This window comes from Rana temporaria, chromosome 2 (genome assembly GCF_905171775.1).
Source record: "Rana temporaria chromosome 2, aRanTem1.1, whole genome shotgun sequence".
Classification (NCBI taxonomy): Eukaryota; Metazoa; Chordata; class Amphibia; order Anura; family Ranidae; genus Rana; species Rana temporaria.
In genome coordinates, this window is record NC_053490.1 from 482,960,667 (window position 1) to 482,980,566 (window position 19,900).

The following is a 19,900-nucleotide window of genomic DNA, read 5'->3' on the forward strand; positions in this document are numbered from 1 at the left end:
ATCTGGTTTCCAGAATACGCTTAAATTTACGACGGCGTAGATTCAGAGTTACAACGGCGTATCTACTGATACGCAGGCGGAACTTTCTCTGAACCTAGCTATCAATGTACAACTATCTAGTCAATGGAGTTTCACTAAAAGTGATTTTTAACGGTGCACCACAGTTCCAGCTCAGGCTACTCATGGCCATTTTACAAGTGCTACTACAAATTAGGAAGAGAGGGCAATTAACTGAGACAATGGGGGTTATTTACTAAAGGCAAATCCAATTTGCAAACTTCAAGTGCAAAGTGCACTAGAAATTGCACTGAAAGTGCACTTGGAAGTGCAGTCGCTCTAGATATGAGGGGGACATGCAAGGAAAATAAAAAAAGCATTTTAGCTTGCACATGATTGGATGATAAAATCAGCAGAGCTTCCCCTCATTTTAGATCTACCCCTCAGATCTACAGCGACTGCACTTCCAAGTGCACGTTCAGTGTAATTTCAAGTGCACTTTGCACTTGTAGTGAAAAGTGGATTTGCCTTTCATAAATAACCCCCATTATGCAATCAACTTGCACAATCTTTTGCATGCCCCCCTCTCGTTTTTAAAACTGCTGAAAAAAAAAAATGGACTTTAAAGTGGTATGAAACCCAAAAGCAAGCATTTATTATATTGCAGCTTGCCAGTTCTTAGATGTGATGGCCGAATTAGTTTTTTGTTTTTTTTCAGGCTTTCTTTCTCTTATTTTCTCCTTGTGATCTGGCCAGTTGTCCCCCCCGCCCCCCCTCTCAAAATTTTGGACACCAGCCGCCACTGGTGTTGAGACAAACCATTTACCAATTTGTTTCGCTTTTTTATTTCTTAGCGCACACCCCTGATCTGGACGTGAAATTCCTTTTTTTTTATTTTTTTTATTACTTACAGTTTTGGTGTCTTGCCCGGCGTCCATCTGCAGCCTTGTCCGGTCCGGCGTCCGTCTGCGGCCTTCGTGGTGTCCTCCCCGCTAGTCCCGCGCTGTCTCTGAGTCCATCCCCGCTTCCCGCGCTGTGTTTGAACACCGCCGCCGTCGACATATACCGAGCGCAGTACACTCGGCCATGCTCGGCCACGCTCGGCTCCTCTCGGCTTCTCTCGCATAACCGCGAGGGGAGCCAAGCATGGCCGAGTGTACTGCGCTCGGTATATGTTGGTTGTCGGATTCAAACACAGCGCGGGAAGCGAGTATCGGCGTATATCGCGCACCCACGATTTCGCCCTGATTTTAAGGGCAAAAAAGTGTGCGGAATACGCCGATAAATACGGTACTTTATTGCTGACTGCTTGTGTAACTGCAATATGGGCTGGAGATTGGTTTCAATTTGTTAGTGTATCTAAAGCTGCTGTCTACTTTGCCCCTCGTGCTTCTTCATCCAGAGTGTGGGCACTCTAAAGCACACGATCGGATTTTCATCGGACAAAGCGTAGGACATTTGTCCGAAGGGCGTTGGCCGTGAACTTGTATTGCAACAGTGAACAAACACAAATAAAAACAGTTGACGCGTTTCAGGCTATAAGGCCTTAGTCATAACCATATGACATTGGCAGCAACTATTTTCAGGTGCATTTTAAAATAACTAAAAAATGGTTTTCTGAAACTACAAGATGGTTTTCCTTTAAAATTATTGCAAGGCCTCTTGAATCATTTCCCGGCTACATTTTCAACATTCTGTATATTACCAACAAATTGGAAAATAAAAGGATTTCACATCTGTAAATGACAATCTGCAATTTGTTTGATTTTTTGGGGTATTTTATATTTGTTTGCATGCTGAAACGCTTATTGTTACCCAGCTGCCGTTGTATTATTTATCCCTCTCATAAACATTTTGGACATGGACCGGGAAAGCAAATATACAAAGCAAGCAGCCTCTGGCAATATTTGGCTCTCATTCCTAATAATATGACATACATTGTGTTAGCAGATGACGCCCTGTGACTGATTGGAATATTTAGTTCTGGTTTTCTCATAAATGAAGTGAATCTATCTGCAATATCTGCATGTAAGGAGTTTGATTTGTCTTTGCAATAGCGGAGGAGAAAGTAAACAAGAGTGCTTCTATGTGTCACAGATTGCTCACCACCTTGTAGGGGCTTCAAATGAAATGTTTATTTGTTAGATTTAATTGCACGCGAAAGGCCATCGCATGCTGAAGTCAGTCATTTGGAAATTTCAATGTGTCAGTTTACGAGGAACTTGTGCAAGGTTAGGCTGTTTCTAGCAGCCGTCAATAAGTAGAAGATAAATATGTGATCAAATGCTGTTGAGCTTGTTGGAGGAATACTGGTTATGAGTTGACAAGGACAGTACAGTATTATGGCATTATATAAGAACAAACATCTGCTTAATCTTTCATGGTCAGGATTTTATGAAGCTTAGATGTCTAGACCAAGTTGAAGCCTAGGTGCAGCCAAAAAACACACAAATAAGCACAAGGGAGATAATTTACAACCAGTGGGATATATTCCTTGTGCTGATGCCATTTCTTGTTACGTGCAATCCTCTTTTGACCAGCCACTGTGAATGAAACAGATTCAATAAATGGAGGAAAACCAGCTGATTGTTAGCTTCACCCTTTCTATGGGTTTTGTGAATGGAGGAGGTGGGCAGAAAGGGTGGGCATAGTCAGGCACTCTTGATGAGAGAAAACAGACACTCCTGGGCACGAGTGGATTACCAAGCAGTCAATATTTTGTGACAGTGACACTGGCTTTGCTGCCCTTTGTGCTGGAAAGAAAAAAGGGCGCACCAGCCCAGTGTACCATAATTAGGATAGATTTTTATGTAGAAGAAAGCATAAAAACAACTCACAAGTGTAGCAGATAAGTTCACAGTGAAAGGGTTATTTTTCATAGATGCCAGCTGCATGTAAGAACCCAAACAGCACTCCAAATGGTCATAGAGGATGTAACGAGGACCACTGCCGGCTAAATCTTGATGAGAGCCTGTAAAAGTCACTTTGTTCTATCAACCCCTGCTGTACCAGAAGATTAACTCTTGGGTTCCTCCAGAGGTTTCTAGTGATTCCTTGATCAATAAGCAACTTCTAAATATTAAAGTGGTTGAAAGGCACAAGGTTTTTTACCTTCTTGCATTCTATGCATAAAAGGTAAAAAACCTTCTGTGTGCAGCAGTCCCCCAGACACCCCTGTTACCTGAGTTCCCTCTTGATCCAGCGATGTCCACGAGAGCCTTGCCTCTCGGGGGAACTCACACTCCTGATTGGCATTTGGCAGCATCGGGAGCCATTGGCAATCACAGCCGGTGAGAAAATCAGGATATGGAGGGGGGCGGGGCTGATTTGTGGCTCAGTGTATGAATGGACACGCAGAGCCGTGGGTTACAAGCATGCCTGCTTGGGTGCCCCCACAGCAAGCTGCTTGCTGTGGGGGCACCTAACAGGACAGAGGAGCCAGGAGCACCAACAAGGGACCCTAGATAAAGATGATTTGGGCTGCTCTGTGCAAAACCATTGCACAGAGCAGGTAACATGTTTGTTATTTTTTTTTTTAAAACAAGGCTTTAGTATCACTTTAAGTAACACCTTGGCTGCCCAACAAAATCAAAACAACCTTGGTTTCTATTAAAAAATATACCACTATTGAAAAAATAAGGCAAGACAGCGCTTGTAGTATATGAATCCAGCACATGGTGGGGACATTTACTAAAACTGGTGCACCCAAGATCTGGTGCAGCTGTTCATGGCAGCCTATTAGGTTCAATCTTCAGCTTGTTTGAATAAGCTTTGACAATAAAACTCGGAAGCTGATTGGTTTCTATTCGAGGGCGGCACCAGATTTTACAGGCTCCAGTTTTTGGTTGTACCCAAGTTGATCGATCCATCGACTTGGTTACATTCAACCTGCCCATATATTGTTCGAATATTGACAGGTTCCTGCTAAACCAACCGGGATTCCAGCCATCTATTATTTTACTTTGGGCCGGCTTTACTCTGCACTACCCTTTGTAACCCCTGCTGCCAATAATTGGAGAGCAATCCTCTTTGCAAGTGACTTTTCCTGTCACTAATTTTGTCATTTGGTAATAATGCTGCTTGTAGTGTCTAACATGCAGACATCGACCAAAAATAGGAAAGAGCAAGCATATGAAAATGCCAGCAACTATGTTCAGATGCATAAAATAACTAAAAATGGTTTACTGAGAACACAAGATGGTTTCCCTTTAAGATTATTTCAAGGCCTGTTTAATCATTTCCAGGCTACATTTTCAACATTCTGTATATTAATAACAAATTGGAAAATAAAAGGATTTACATCTGTAAATGACAATCTGCAATGCTATTTGATTTTTTGGGGTATTTTATGTTTGTTTACATGCTGGAACACTTATTGTTACCCAGCAAAATGCTCCACTTTTCCTTTAAACCCTCTCAAACCATTATTATGCTTATGCAGCAGGACCATCAATTCCGGTGGTTTGAGGAAATTTAAAAGAACAGTGGAGCACTTTCAATATTGATGGAGAATCCAGCACATGGTGGGGACAATTACTAAAACTGGTGCCCCCAAGATCTGGTGCAGCTGTTTATGGTAGCCAATCAGCTTCGAACTTCAGCTTGTTTGAATAAGCTTTGACAATAAAACCTGAAAGCTGATTTCTATGCAGAGCTGCACCAGATTTTGCATGCTCCAGTTTTAGTAAATCTCCTTGGTGCATCCAGTATATATTGAGTCCATTCCGATCCAGTGCATAAAGCATCCAGTCTTGTTGCATACAAGGGGTCACTTTAGTCCAGTGAGTGTGATGTGTGGTGGAATGGGACATGCACAAGTTTTTTTCAAAGTTTGTGGAATTCAATTAAATAAGCACACAGAGTATTTATTTATTTAAAAAATGTTATGTTCACAATTTGCACATTTGTGGTTATAATATATATTATAAGTGTTGTCCTGCCTTATTTTTTCAATAGTAGCTTATTAACCGCTTGCCAAATGCCTACCGCACATATACTTTGGCAGAATGGCATGGGCAGGCAAAGCAACGTACAGGTACGTTGCTTTAAATCCACTGCCTAACGGGCGTCCGCATATCCGCCACGGTCTTCGTGACTGTGCCCGCAGGACCCGCGGACTCAATGTCTGCCGGTGTCCCCCGATCATGTCAAGGAAAGACAGAACAGGGGGATGCCTGTTCTGCCTAGTGACAGGACACTGATGATCTGCTCCCTGTAATCGGGAGCAGTGATCACTGTCGTGTCATATGTCGCCCAGTCCCCTCACAGTTAGAATCACTCCCTAAGACACACTTAACCCCTTCCCTGCCCCCCTACTCGTTAACCCCTTTCCTGCCAGTGCCATTTACACAGTAATCAGTGCATTTTTATAGCACTGATCGCTGTAAAAATGACAATGGTCCCAAAATAGTGTCAAAAGTGTCCGATGTGTTCACCGCCATAGCTAGTAAAAAAAAAAAATTATAATAAAAATGCCATAAAACTATACCCTATTTTGTAGACGCTATAGCTTTTGCGCAACCAATATATATATGCTTATTGTGATTTTTTTACCAAAAATATATAGAAGAACACATATCGGACTAAACTGAGGACATTTTTTTTATATATATATTTTTGGGGGATATTTATTATAGCAAAAAGTAAAAAATATTGCTTTTTTTTTTCAAAATTGTCACTCTATTGTTGTTTATAGCACAAAAAAAAAAAACGCAGGGGTGATCAAATACCACCAAACGAAAGCTCTATTTGTGGGAAAAAAGGACATCAATTTTGTTTGGGAGCCACGTCGCACGACCGCGCAATTGTCAGTTAAAGCGACGCAGTGCCGAATCGCAAAAAGTGGCCCGGTCATTTGGGAGCCAAATTCTCCAGGTCTGAAGTGGTTAACGAGCATCGTCTGCCTCTTAGGCCCCGTACACACGGCCGAGGAACTCGACGTGCTTGGCACGTCGAGTTCCTCGTCGAGTTCTGGGATGAAGCCGCCGAGGAGCTCGGCGGGCCGACTTCTCCCATAGAACAACGAGAAAATAGAGAACATGTTCTCTATTTTCTCGTCGAGCTCCTCGGCGGCTCCATCGAGCCAAAACTGTACAGACGACAGAGTTTCTCGGCAGAATCCGGGTTTTGACCGAGTTTCTCGGTGAATTCTGCCGAGAAACTCTGTCGTGTGTACGGGGCCTGAGGCCTCGTACACACGACCGAGTTTCTCGGCAAAAACCAGCAAGAAACTTTCTGGGGGAAAAAAAATTTCAGAGGAAACCGGTCGTATGTACGTTTTCGTCGAGGAAACTGTCGAGAAACTCGACGAGCCAAAAAGAGAGCATGTTCTCTATTTCCTTGACGGGAATGGAGAAAATTGGCTTGTCAGGTTCCTCGACAGCCTAACAAGGAACTCGACGAGGAAAACTATGTGTTTCGCCCGTCGAGTTTCTCGGTCGTGTGTACGAGGCTTCAGATGTGTAACCACTAAAAACAATGGTCTTTTTGGTTATCTCTAAGGTGGAGATTCTTCTTTGTGAGCATCACACTAATGTACTGTGAGCTGTAGATATAGTACTTATTAGCAGGGGTTCCCCGAGTCCAGGAAAGTTATTTCAAGGGTTCCCCCATGTTAAAAAAAGGTTATGAAGGGCTGCAATAGACAATAACTGAAGAGGAAATAAAACAATTCCATTTCTCTTCTGTGATATCTCGTGCTCCTTGTGTGTGAGGTTATTATCGCTCAAATCAAAGAGCCCAACTTTTCTTCCACTTCTTAATCATCAAATGTAAACACAGACCCTGCATGAGTCTAACATTAATAACTGCAGGATGTAGCGGCTTGACAATACACTTATGACTCCATGTCAAATAAACTTCTGGCGGTTTTCATTGCTCCTTTGTTCCTTGAATCTCTAATTAATGACCAATAAATCCCTGTTTTCTTCCTGTGACACCTCAATGGAAGTCATTCTAGACACGGGAAGCTAAGATCTTTACCTTTTATGCTTAATAAAAATACAGCTATTTTTACACATCTATCCATCACAACAGTCACAGTAGGAGAGTGTACTCGCTATACACTAATGCGGATGAGTCATAAAGAAAATATTAAGTTACAGGCCTATCCGATGACTGGGATTAGACCTAAAGCTCTTTCAGCCGATTAGCCTGCAGACGATAGCAAATCACATTGAGTTTTTTATTTTTATGTCCGCATATTTTTAGATTTTTTTATGAAAATATTATTGTAAGACTTTATTTATTTAACAGAAAAAAAAAGAATAGCTACAATTATTTTCTAGGAAGTAAAAATGCATGCTAATATCCTGAAGTCGAATACACTTTTTTGAAAAGAAATGGTTCTTACTATTGCCTGGGTCGGTGTATTTATAACTATAAGGCCTGGTTCACACTGATACGATTTGAGATGCGATTTGAGATGTCAAATCGCATCTCAAATCTGCGGCATTTGCCGGCAATTGTCATCTGCGGCGCCGCACCGAATTCAAAAAGTAGTTCCTGTACTACTTTTTGCGATTTCGGGCCGCGATTTACATTGACATCTGTGCAGAAACCTGCACAGATGTCTCTGAAATCGCGGCCGAAATCGGGACTGCCAGTGGGAGTGAAATCGTGGGAGTTCAGCTGAACTCGCACGGCTTCACTCCCGCAGCCCAGTGTGAACCTGGGATAAAGTTTATGTATAAAGGAGGAATTGGAATAGCCATAAATCAAAGCCCAGCTGACATTTTACCTACAGTGTACGTAAACCCGAATGCTGAGATAGATGGATTGAAATGTCAATACTCGTGTGGCGGATCCCACCCGACAGAAGGTATTGACTACAGTCAAACCAGCTTGCTATAATATTTTTCACGATCAGTAGCTGGAGCGAATGGGCTGCAGCAATTGATCAGTGAATTCTGACAGTGGAGAGTTCCCGCTGTCAGAACACATTGGGGTTGATTTACTAAGACAGGAGAGTGCAAAATGTGGTGCAGCTCTGCATAGTAGCTACTGATAGTAGTTACTGATAGGATCACCATGTGAAAAATAATAGGGGAAACATCCTGAAAAAGTAAACAAATGCAGCCACCACATCTAACTGTGCAGTTGTGATATAATATTTTTTTCTTGAGTTTTAAAATGCTTTAAGTGCTATTTTTTAGGGCAGTGGAGGGGTTGTAAACACAGTAGGAGTTGATTTACTACAACTGGAGAGTGCAAAATCTGGTGCAGCTGTGCATGGTAGCCAATCAGCTTCTAACTTCAGCTTATTTAATTAAAGGGTCACTAAAGGAATTTTTTTGTTAGCTAAATAGCTTCCTTTACCTTACTGCAGTACTGGTTTCATGTCCTCATTGTTCGTTTTTGCTTTGAAGTAGCTGTAATTCTGCTGTGATCTCCACACTTCCTGGTTGCCTGTTTCCTTATAACCATCGTACTGGGAGCTTTCTCACGGTGGTCTAAGCTGTCATTACTGTGTGTCTAAAACTCCTCAGAACCAATCAGATTCATTTTAAAAACAAAACACTGCCCTGGATTTGTTGTTTTTGTTCTGTGAGTCTTCCCGACTCACCTTTCACCCGGAAATTCATTTATGTACCTTTAAAACCGAACGTGAAACTAGAGGCACATTATATGATAGATTAAATTCAATTTTTAATCATTTTTAAAAGGAATCAGTTAACTTTTATGTCTCTATACCCTGTAAACAGTCATTTCAACAAAAAAAAATTCCTTTAGTGACCCTTTAAGCTTTGACAAAAAAGCCTGGAAGCTGATTGGTTTCTATGCAGAGCTGCAACAGACTTTTTAGTAAATCAATCCCAGTGGGTAAACATAGCATTATTATTTATATTTTGGTCTTGATAAACGCATGTGTATAAATCAATTGTTCATTTGTATGCTTTGGTTAATAATAGGATGCATACACCAATACTGTGAATGCACAAACATATTACCATAATGTTCTAATGTGTTAAACAAGGAACAGATGATTGGTATACACTCACACAGTCCCAAAATCCACACTAGCTGAATGCAGGCCTTTTTCTGCAATGTGTCATGGGGACTGTGGGGAGATTTACTAAAACTGGAGCACTCTAGGGCAGCTGTACATGGTAGCCAATCAACTTCAAACTTCAGCTTGTTTAAATAAGCTTTGACAATAAAACCTGGAAGCTGATTGGTTACTATGCAAAGCTACACCCGATTTTGCATGCTGCCGTTTTAGTATATTCCCCCCCCCGTGTAGACCACACAATACATACTTTATACCTCGAACAATAAAGCAGACTAGCTAAAAGACAGGAATTAAAAATGTTAGGATTGAAATGTAATTTTTGACAAATCAGCATTTCATCCCTCATTATTTTATGACACCTAGAGAGGCCCTGTTCTGCGTGTGATAACCTCATTTCCAGTTGTTTGATAAATTGTATTTGAAGTCTAATTAAAATAGCATTTGTTGTTAATGTAGCCTGTGGTGTTTCAATCAAGTCATTTGTTTGCCTTTTTTTTTTTAGATTATCGGGTCACAGATACTATACCATCTACTATTCCCTACAACCAAGGTCATGATCAGAATACTGGAGGATCGTACAACAGTTCAGATCGAGGAAGCAGCAATTCAGGTAGTGATTTGGATGTTTTACAAGTTATGCGTTCTAAAATAAACCGACGTCCTTCACAGTGATCATGATGAAATGAAAACTTTATAAAAACATTTGTCAGTTCACAGTTGTTAAGTATCTGCCAGTACACAATTGTGATTATCTTGGTGGCTAATGGGTTAAGCCGCGTACACATGATCAGTCCATCCGATGAGAACGGTCTGATGGACCGTTTTTATCGGTTAACCGATGAAGCTGACTGATGGTCCGTCGCGCCTACACACCATCGGTTAAAAAAACGAAGTTCAATGCTTCCAAGAATGCGTCGACTTGATTCTGAGCATGCGTGGATTTTTAACCGATGGTTGTGCCTACTAACGATCGGTTTTGACCTATCGGTTAGGAATCCATCGGTTACATTTAAAGCAAGTTGGCTTTTTTTAACCGATGGTTAAATAACCTATGGGGCCCACACACGATCGGTTTTGACCGAAGAAAACGGTCCATCAGACCGTTGTCCTCTGTTTAACCTATTGTGTGTATGAGGCCTTAGTTCTATAGGCTTTGTTTATGGCCATAGGCCATAGTTATCTGAGTGTCTGGAATAAGTATTACCCCTGTTGGCCCACAGTAACAAATTAGCTATGAACCTTTATTCTTCAAGTGCAGGTTTTGGAATGTAAGAATTAAAATGATTGGTGGCTAATCTGGACACACTAATAAATTAGGTCTAGCTAATTCTGCAAGAAATTGGGAATATCCTAGCATCCCATGCTTTGTCTATCTAAGGCCCCTTTCACACTGTTTTGCAGGCGGCATATCATTAAAAATAGCGGCTGCTCCTCACACTCCAGCACACACTGGAGAGGTGCGCTGGCAGGGCGTCAGAAAAAGTCCTGCCAGCAGCTTTTTTGGAGCGCATTAGGAGCGGTGAACTCACCGCTCCTAATGCGCCCCTGCCCATTGAAATAAATGGGCAGCGCCACCGTACCGCCGGCAAAACGCAGCTGTAACGGCGATTTGCGGGCAGCTTTAACCCTTTTTCGGCCGCTAGCGGGGGTAAAACCGCCCGCTAGTAGCCGAAAAGCGATGCCAATCCGACGGTAAAGCGCCACTAAAAATAGCGGCGTTTTACCGCCGATGCTCTGGGCGGCTCGGTGTGAAAGGGCTCTTACTGTCCCTTTCTTTATTACACAGGGCTGTGGACTCACCTCCCACCCCATCTGACAGTGCTGGTTTCCTAGGAGGCCCATTCACCAGGCACTAGCACTGTCATGTGGAAGGGAGGAGTGAGTCACATTCTTCCCCATAAAGGGAAGCACTAGGTAATTCTTTTTTACTCATGACAGCCTAACAGTAGCAGGAGAGCAAAGGGAATGCTTCTGATTGGGTTGCCATCAAATGAAAACTTTTATCTTGCCTCGATTGGGCAAACGCACCACAATACTAGCAAAAGTATCACCTAGACTGTGAAGTGAACGCACTCCCCCCATGTCCATGGTAGTTCTCTGCTTGGTACTTCATTGCTCTGTGCACTTCTTTTAATGAAATTGTTACTTTAGCAAGGAATACATTTCCCCATTTGCAACAATTAAATGCTTGTCTGACGCTGCTTTCCTAAGTGAAAAAAATAATTTAATTTTGCCTAAAACAATTTTTTGGACAAGTACAAATGATGTATACTCAGTGACTTAATGCAACAGTGAAACGTTAATAGATCATATCAGGATCAGATTGTATTTTGGGCTGCAGCAATTAAATAGTAAAAGAAAGCACTTGAGAAAATATGTCTACAGCTCATTTGTTTTAGATGATAATCTATAATGCAATTAATAGCTGGAAGAAGATCACTCTAAATGGTGTTGCTAGTAAAATTCATTTGTGACTTTATGGAATTTTAGGTATTTATTAGCTATTAACTTAATAAATATGTTTCTGGGTAATTTATGTCTTACATTATTTTCCCCAAAGATTTATAAGGGTATCAAAGTAACAATTACTTGCAGATTACTTTACGATTTTGCTAGCCCTAGGCTTGCGCTGTGTACTTAGTATCATCTTTGTTGCAGGGAGCCAAGGTCATAAAAAAGGAACTCGTGCACCCAAAGTATCCAAACAAGCTGGAATGAACTGGGCTGATTTGCTGCCACCACCACCAGCACATCCACCGCCACACGGGGGTATGGAGGAGTATCCTCTGAGTGCTGATGAAAGGTAAGAAACCCGATGTGTAAAGAATAATAATAAAAAAAAATTAAAATGTTACCCTAGAACAGGCGAGGGCAAACCCGGCCCTCCAGATGTCCCATGAGACATTGCAAGACCCTGACCATCACAGGCATGACTCCTAGAGGCAGAGGCATGATGGGACTTGCAGTTTCACCACAGCTGGAGGGCCGAGATTGCCCACCCCTGCCCTAGAATGTAACTAATAATCTTTGAACATAATCATAAGAATATTGTTATTCACCATTATTAATATGGACTGGCATAAGGGCATTGAATGTATCCCTGTGAGACAAGATTGTGGATTATATATAAAATTATTAATTCATAGAGTTGGGTGAGCAGTTGACCCAAACATTGCCTGTTCGCCCATCCTGCGAACACCCGCATTTGCGGGGGGCTCGGTGGGATGTTTTCCCACCAAGCTCTGCACAATGCATTCTAAGCCCTAATTGAGCAAAGCCCAATCAGGGCACGTGGTATATCTGGTTGTTAGGGGCAGAGCCTGTTAGCCGGCCGCTGCATCCCTAACAACGGATGAGTCATTACTGTCAACAGGCTACCCTGCTGACAATTGAATGGAAAAAAAAATATGTATTTTAAGGGGAACCCCCACGCCAAAATGAAAAAATTAACGGGTCAAGGGCCTATTCCCGACAACCCTGGTGGTTGTGGGGGTCTGCAGGTCCCAACAGATCCCAGCCCCCCACTTTTGTGAATTAATATGGGGTACATTGTACCCCATCTCATTCACCAAAAAAATTGACAAAAATAAAGACAGTTTTTAACAATTATTTTATTAAAAAAAATAAAATAATGGGGTAGATTCCCGCCGTAACTTAGTGAGGCAGGTTCTGTATTCACCAAGATCCTGCACCCTAAGTTACCGCGGCGTAGCATAAATCTGCCGGCGTAACCGCGCCTAATTCAAATTGTGAAGAGGTGGGCGTGTTTTATGTAAATAAAACATGACCCCACGTAAATGAAGTTTTTGACTAACGGCCCATGCGCCATCCGTGAAAGTAACCCAGTGCGCATGCTCCAAATTAACTTGCAAAAAGCCAATGCTTTCGACGTGAACGTAAATTACGCACATCCCCATTCACAGACGACTTACGCAAACGACGTGAAATTTTCTAAATTTGACGCGGGAACGACGTCCATACTTAACATACGCCTCATATAGCAGGGGTAACTATACGCCGGAAAAAGCCTAACGTAAACGACGTAAAAAAATGCGCCGGGCAAACGTATGTTTCTGAATCGGCTTATCTAGCTAATTAGCATATTTGACGCGTAAATATACGGAAGCGCCACCTAGCGGCCAGCCAAAAATTGCAACTAAGATACTAAGGCGTAAGAGACTTACGCCGGTCGGATCTTAGTCAAATCTATGCGTAACTGATTCTATGAACCAGGCGCATAGATACGACGCCGCACACTCAGAGATACGACAGCGTATCTGGAGATACGCCGTCGTATCTCCTACCTGAATCTACCCCTATGTCTCCCGAAGTAGATTCATCATCAATTATTTTGCCCGCCGCCATGCCGGACCTGAAAAAAAAAAAAAAAAATATGATGCTTTTTGTACCACAAACATTTTCATGTAACAGTAGACAAGGGAATTACAATATTATGACATATCTTTGTCTATTGTAGATACCGATTTTAAATCAGATCACAGTAAATTAGATCAGCATACACATTTTAAAACCTGTACGTTTTTAAAATATATTTTAAGCTATGAGAGAGAACTACCATGTCCCATGCCGCCAACAAGAATGTATCTCCAGCAAGACGAGTTAGAAGAAGAAGACGAGAGAGGTCCGACACCACCAATAAGAGGGGCTGCTTCTTCTCCTGCTGCTGTGTCCTACAGCCACCAGTCTACTGCCACACTCACTCCATCCCCTCAGGAGGAGCTTCAGCCAATGCTTCAAAACTGCCAAGAGGATTTAAGTCTTGCTCAGCATCACCTTGAGAGAAGGTAATATATCGGGTGTCTCTCTGACAATAATTAGCCATGATTGCTGAGAAGCGTAGGCTTGTTTATGACCAACTAATAAACCAAAAGCTTGCGCCCCCAAAAAGGACACAAAAGCTGATTAGGTTGGAAATAGGATAAGGCCACAGTTTTATTGAATTTTCCAAATGTAACAACTTTCCAAGTGTACCAAGTAACAATGACACAGTTATGCCATGAGCACCCATAACAAACACATAATCTAAGAGGCCTTTTTTCACCATCAGTGCCAGACAGGCATTAGACTGACCCTAGAATTAAACTTGAGGGCATAGCCCATAAAACAACATCAATTGCTGGCAAGGCAAAAACCACACCTCACAAGAGGCAGGTGAATGCTCAACTCTTGTTACAGATGAATCTCCTCCGAGTAGTGAGCCATGCCCCAGCGTATTATCATGTAAAACGTATGGCTGTGCTTGAAAAGAAAAGACCAAATTTATCCCACTGAACAAAAACAGCACACTTTCAGATGCAGTGAGCTACAACTTTAAATCAGCTTTGGATGCTTCTGAATTCCATCAGAGTTATTTTACAGGTGTTTCTGGTCAATATTTGACCTCCTTCTGATATGTAATTGACATCCTTTTAAAATGCATCAAGCTGCTTTTGCATTCTTGTTGACCGGTATGGGGAGAAAATCAATTCTGACATTTAAAAATCCTGTGTACAGTCCCTAAATCTTTCTGAGGTTTTAATGTTATAATCTTCCTGGCACAGCACTATAACAAAGGAGACACTCTCTTGGAACTAGATTACCCCATTGTCGTTTATTGTATAGTATGGAGAATTCATGGGCTTCTGTAGGGGCTATGACACTTTGGGCTAATTGTGACAAGCAACTGGTATTCCCAAAAGGAAGTCAGCAGATGATTCAGATTGCCAACAACCAGTTTTCGTTGGAGACAAGTTTTCTAAAGGGAATTACTCCTTATTCCACATTGTTTGCAGCAATAAAAAGTAACACAACTAACACTTGGGGATGTATGTGGGCCCATGCAGGTCACTTTAGTGATCAACTACTATTGCTTTTAAAGTGGTCATAGATCTGGATGGAAAAAACAGCCTGAAGATCACAAATAAATACATGGTGTATAACATATTCTGTATCCTTAAAGCTTATTTTTCTTAATAAATTAGAGCTCTGAAGCCTCGTACACGCGACCGAGTTTCTCTGCAAAAACCAGCAAGAAACTTGCTGGGAGATATTTTTTTGCCGAGGAAACGTTCGGTCGTGTGTACATTTTGGTCGAGGAAACTTTCGAGAAACTCGACGAGCCAAAAAGAGAGCAAGTTCTCTATTTCCTCGACGGGAATGGAGAAACTTGCCTTGTCGAGTTCCTCGACAGCCTAAAAAGGAACTCGACGAGGAAAACGATGTGTTTCGCCCGTCGAGTTCCTCGGTCGTGTGTACGAGGCTTTACACATGGACAATAAGATGTGCATATGATTTCTAGTGTAAAAACACCAACTGTATTCCTCACCTAGGGAACTGCAGGTTGCTTGTACAGCCGGCCATAGTGCTTTTATACACTTATGATGTATTTCCCAAATGCAAGAATATCCCAATTTATCCTAGTACAAGCTGAACACAGCCATTTACTTCTATGGCCAGCTGTATGTGCCACTGCTGGGATTTATACACTAGATTGTATTTGTACCTCATACCCTCCATGTTCACTTTGTAAAGGAAGTTGCATATTGCAACGGACTTTGCCCCAAAGCTTAGTGAGTGAGGTACTGCTCTGCCGATTTCCATCATGCCCAAGCAAAAATGCTTGCACGTGATTGGGTATTCTTTGCAAAGTGAAACGTCACCACATTCACTTAGCCCTGGGATGAATTTAATTGCAAAGTCCAACTTCACTTGAAACATGAACCGCTTTTTTGCCTTTAATAAATCAACCCTATTACCCTCCATGGATTTATTTGTGACCTTCTATTTCTCTGTTCCATCCATATCTACGACCTCTTCAAAAGTCGATCACATTGCGGCTATAGCTCATAAGGTGTCCTGCTTAACACAAATGCTTTTCCTTGAAATGATCAAAAGATTGTAAAGCAGACAACAGCCAGATGTAACTGATAATTAATTTATTAACCTTAAGCAGTGGGGCAGAGTATAGAAAGCCACCAAAGATATGTCTAGTTTCTAGTACACACAATCAGAAAATCGTACGACAATCTGATTGTTAGTACACAGCTTTCGAGAGCCGATCCTGACAGTCCGGACTAATCTGAAGGGACAAACACAAAACATTTTCCCGTATGATACCAGAATGTCTATTTTGTTTAATCAGTACAGTATTTGTCCAAAGACAATTGGAAGACCAAGACTATGCATGCTTGGAAACGAAAGAATACATTACAATACAATGCAAAACATTACATCACTTCCAAAGTTCTTAATTTTCAATATAAGACTAACATGCAAGGACAAAAATAAATGAGCGTTCATTCTTCTAATATTCTGTGTATACAAGGCTTTACTCTTTACTACAGTAGGTGTTTGTGATATTGTGCTTTTAGCACGACAGCGTCGCGCTGATACTCGGCGACAGGGTGCCGAGATCTCGCCGACATCTCACACTCACTGGAATAGTGACAGCACATTCCAGCAAGCGCGTCATAGAAGCGACGGGAGATCCGACTTGGATTCCCGCCAATTCTACACGTGTGCGGCGTTTGTTATGAATCCTGAAGGGGAAGTCCCCGCCGGATTTTAAATAAAAATCCGGCATGGGTCCCCCCTCAGGAGCATACCGGGCCCTTAGGTCTGTTATGGGTTGTAAGGAGAGCCCCCCTACGCCGGAAAAAACGGCGTAGGGGGTCCCCCTACAATCCATACCAGACCCGTATCCAAAGCACGCTACCCAGCCAGCCAGGAAGGGAGTGGGGACGAGCGAGCGCCCCCCCCCCTCCTGAGCCGTACCAGGCTGCATGCCCTCAACATGGGGGGGTTGGGTGCTCTGGGGCAGGGGGGCGCACTGCGGCCCCCCCCCACCTCAGAGCACCCTGTCCCCATGTTGATGAGGACAGGGCCCCTTCCCGACAACCCTGGCCGTTGGTTGTCGGGGTATGCGGGCGGGAGGCTTATCGGAATCTGGGAGCCCCCTTTAATAAGGGGGCCCCCAGATACCGGCCCCCCACCCTAAGTGAATGAGTATGGGGTACATCGTACCCCTACCCATTCACCTGCAAGAAAAGTGGTAAAAACACAAATAAACCACACAGTGTATTAAAATATTTTATTTTTCTGCTCCGGAGGCCGCCCCCTGTCTTCTTTATTAGCTCTTTTACCAGGGGGGGCTTCTTCTTTGACGTCTTCGGGTGGGTGGGGGCCGCCGTCTGGTTCTCTTCCACCGCCAGGGGGGGGGTGGCTTTTAAAAAAGCCCCCACCCCCCCGGCGGGTTTCCTCCGGCGTCTTCGGCGGGGCTCTTCTTCTTCCGCTATCCCGACGGGTCTTCTCAACTCTCCGGGGTTCTCCTTCTGTCTTCGCCGCTCTCCGTTGTTGACTCGTCGCACCCCGGTTCTTCGTCTCGCTGTCCGGTGTCTTCTTCCGTGATGTACGTCTTCTCCTTCCGTGCTGTGATGAGTTCTTCTTCCGTGCTGTGACGTCATGTTCTTCACTTCTCTCCTTCTCCCGATGTTGCCACGCCGGTCCTCCTCGCTGAAATGACGGATGCGCGCCTTGCATCGGACCTATATAGGCCTCACAGTCCCATCATGCTCTGTACCTACCCATGTGATACCTACCACGTGGGTAGGTATCACATGGGTAGGTACAGAGCATGATGGGACTGTGAGGCCTATATAGGTCCGATGCAAGGCGCGCATCCGTCATTTCAGCGAGGAGGACCGGCGTGGCAACATCGGGAGAAGGAGAGAAGTGAAGAACATGACGTCACAGCACGGAAGAAGAACTCATCACAGCACGGAAGGAGAAGACGTACATCACGGAAGAAGACACCGGACAGCGAGACGAAGAACCGGGGTGCGACGAGTCAACAACGGAGAGCGGCGAAGACAGAAGGAGAACCCCGGAGAGTTGAGAAGACCCGTCGGGATAGCGGAAGAAGAAGAGCCCCGCCGAAGACGCCGGAGGAAACCCGCCGGGGGGGTGGGGGCTTTTTTAAAAGCCACCCCCCCCTGGCGGTGGAAGAGAACCAGACGGCGGCCCCCACCCACCCGAAGACGTCAAAGAAGAAGCCCCCCCTGGTAAAAGAGCTAATAAAGAAGACAGGGGGCGGCCTCCGGAGCAGAAAAATAAAATATTTTAATACACTGTGTGGTTTATTTGTGTTTTTACCACTTTTCTTGCAGGTGAATGGGTAGGGGTACGATGTACCCCATACTCATTCACTTAGGGTGGGGGGCCGGTATCTGGGGGCCCCCTTATTAAAGGGGGCTCCCAGATTCCGATAAGCCTCCCGCCCGCATACCCCGACAACCAACGGCCAGGGTTGTCGGGAAGGGGCCCTGTCCTCATCAACATGGGGACAGGGTGCTCTGAGGTGGGGGGGGCCGCAGTGCGCCCCCCTGCCCCAGAGCACCCAACCCCCCCATGTTGAGGGCATGCAGCCTGGTACGGCTCAGGAGGGGGGGGGGCGCTCGCTCGTCCCCACTCCCTTCCTGGCTGGCCGGGTAGCGTGCTTTGGATACGGGTCTGGTATGGATTGTAGGGGGACCCCCTACGCCGTTTTTTCCGGCGTAGGGGGGCTCTCCTTACAACCCATAACAGACCTAAGGGCCCGGTATGCTCCTGAGGGGGGACCCATGCCGGATTTTTATTTAAAATCCGGCGGGGACTTCCCCTTCAGGATTCATAACAAACGCCGCACACGTGTAGAATTGGCGGGAATCCAAGTCGGATCTCCCGTCGCTTCTATGACGGCTCTGTATCCATCGCGGCAAGCCAGCTCGGCGCTGGCTCCCGCGATGGGGCTCGTAGGTGCTCAATCTCGCTGAGAAAGAGAGCGAGATTGACACAAAATCGGGTTCACCTACTGTACATTGAAATTTAATTTTATGCTTCTGACCTTGTTAGGCTCCATGCACACTGAAGCTGATAAAAGCTATAAAAAAACGCCAGTAGCTTTGCAGGGAGCCTTTCAATTTTTTTTTAGCGTTTTTGCAATAGCTTTAATCAGCGTTTTTCAGTGTAGCTTTTTTTTTTTTTCAATGGATTAAAAAACGCTGGCACCTGTGTTCTTGAGCGTTTTTACGCGTTTTTGAGTGTTTTTCGTTGTTTTTCAGCGTTTTTGAGTGTTTTTTCCCGCCAAAAAACTGCACTTTGAATGCAAATTTTGGGCGTTCAGAAAAAAGCCAATAAACTCCAAAGCTCATTAACACTAAAAAATGCCCACGGGCACCTAGGCTAACATAGAGTTCAGATTATGGGCTTTAAAAAAAAAGCCAAAACGCCAATAAACTGCAGCTTATCAGTGCCTTAAACTACTGAATGATGTTTGTTGTTTTGATAAAACAAGTTACATCACATGCTGTAATAGAATCGACTTTATGTTTTTTTTTTTTTTTTCCAGAGGTTATATAAAGTAGTATTTGTTTTATTTAGCTGAAATTAAATCACAGAAATAGATATGCAGTCAGAAAAATATTGTACTGACAGTCTTACCTCAATTTTAATGTTTTGCCAGTGGTGTAGGGTAGGCCCTTAGTGTGCCTTATTCCTAAATTCCATTTATTATTTGATAAGCCATTATTGGCAGAAGCCTACTTCCATTAAAACTATTGTATTTAAGAGAAATTCTTTATTTCTATGGATCCTGGGCAAAAGCTATTTGCCTCTTTGCTAAGGCAGTCCTGACTTGAGGCTTAAAGTATAACTAACGGCAAAACTTTTTTTTGTTTTGGATAGAGTGAAGAGGGATTGGAGCACTTGTCAGTTTTTATTGCTGTCTGTGCTCCCGTTAAGGAGGTTCTCCCTCTCTATTTTTCCTGTTAACCATTATCATTGAAAGTAAAAGTAAAAGAAAATCCAAAATTTTGGGTTGTCCCTGGAAAAGTAATAGAGGGAAAATCTTCCAATTGG

The 19,900-nt window shown here is 43.4% G+C and overlaps 1 protein-coding gene across 8 annotated transcripts in view; it reads left to right on the forward strand.

The window, feature by feature from the left end:
• ROBO1 (roundabout guidance receptor 1) overlaps positions 1–19,900 on the forward strand; it is a 1,468,549-nt gene that overhangs the window by 1,417,167 nt on the left and 31,482 nt on the right. For all 8 annotated transcript variants that reach the window (XM_040338766.1, XM_040338761.1, XM_040338765.1 and 5 more), the window contains 3 exons: positions 9,510–9,617; positions 11,666–11,810; positions 13,567–13,812. In XM_040338766.1, coding sequence (XP_040194700.1) covers positions 9,510–9,617; positions 11,666–11,810; positions 13,567–13,812 — 499 coding nt within the window. The remainder of the gene's footprint in view (positions 1–9,509; positions 9,618–11,665; positions 11,811–13,566; positions 13,813–19,900) is intronic.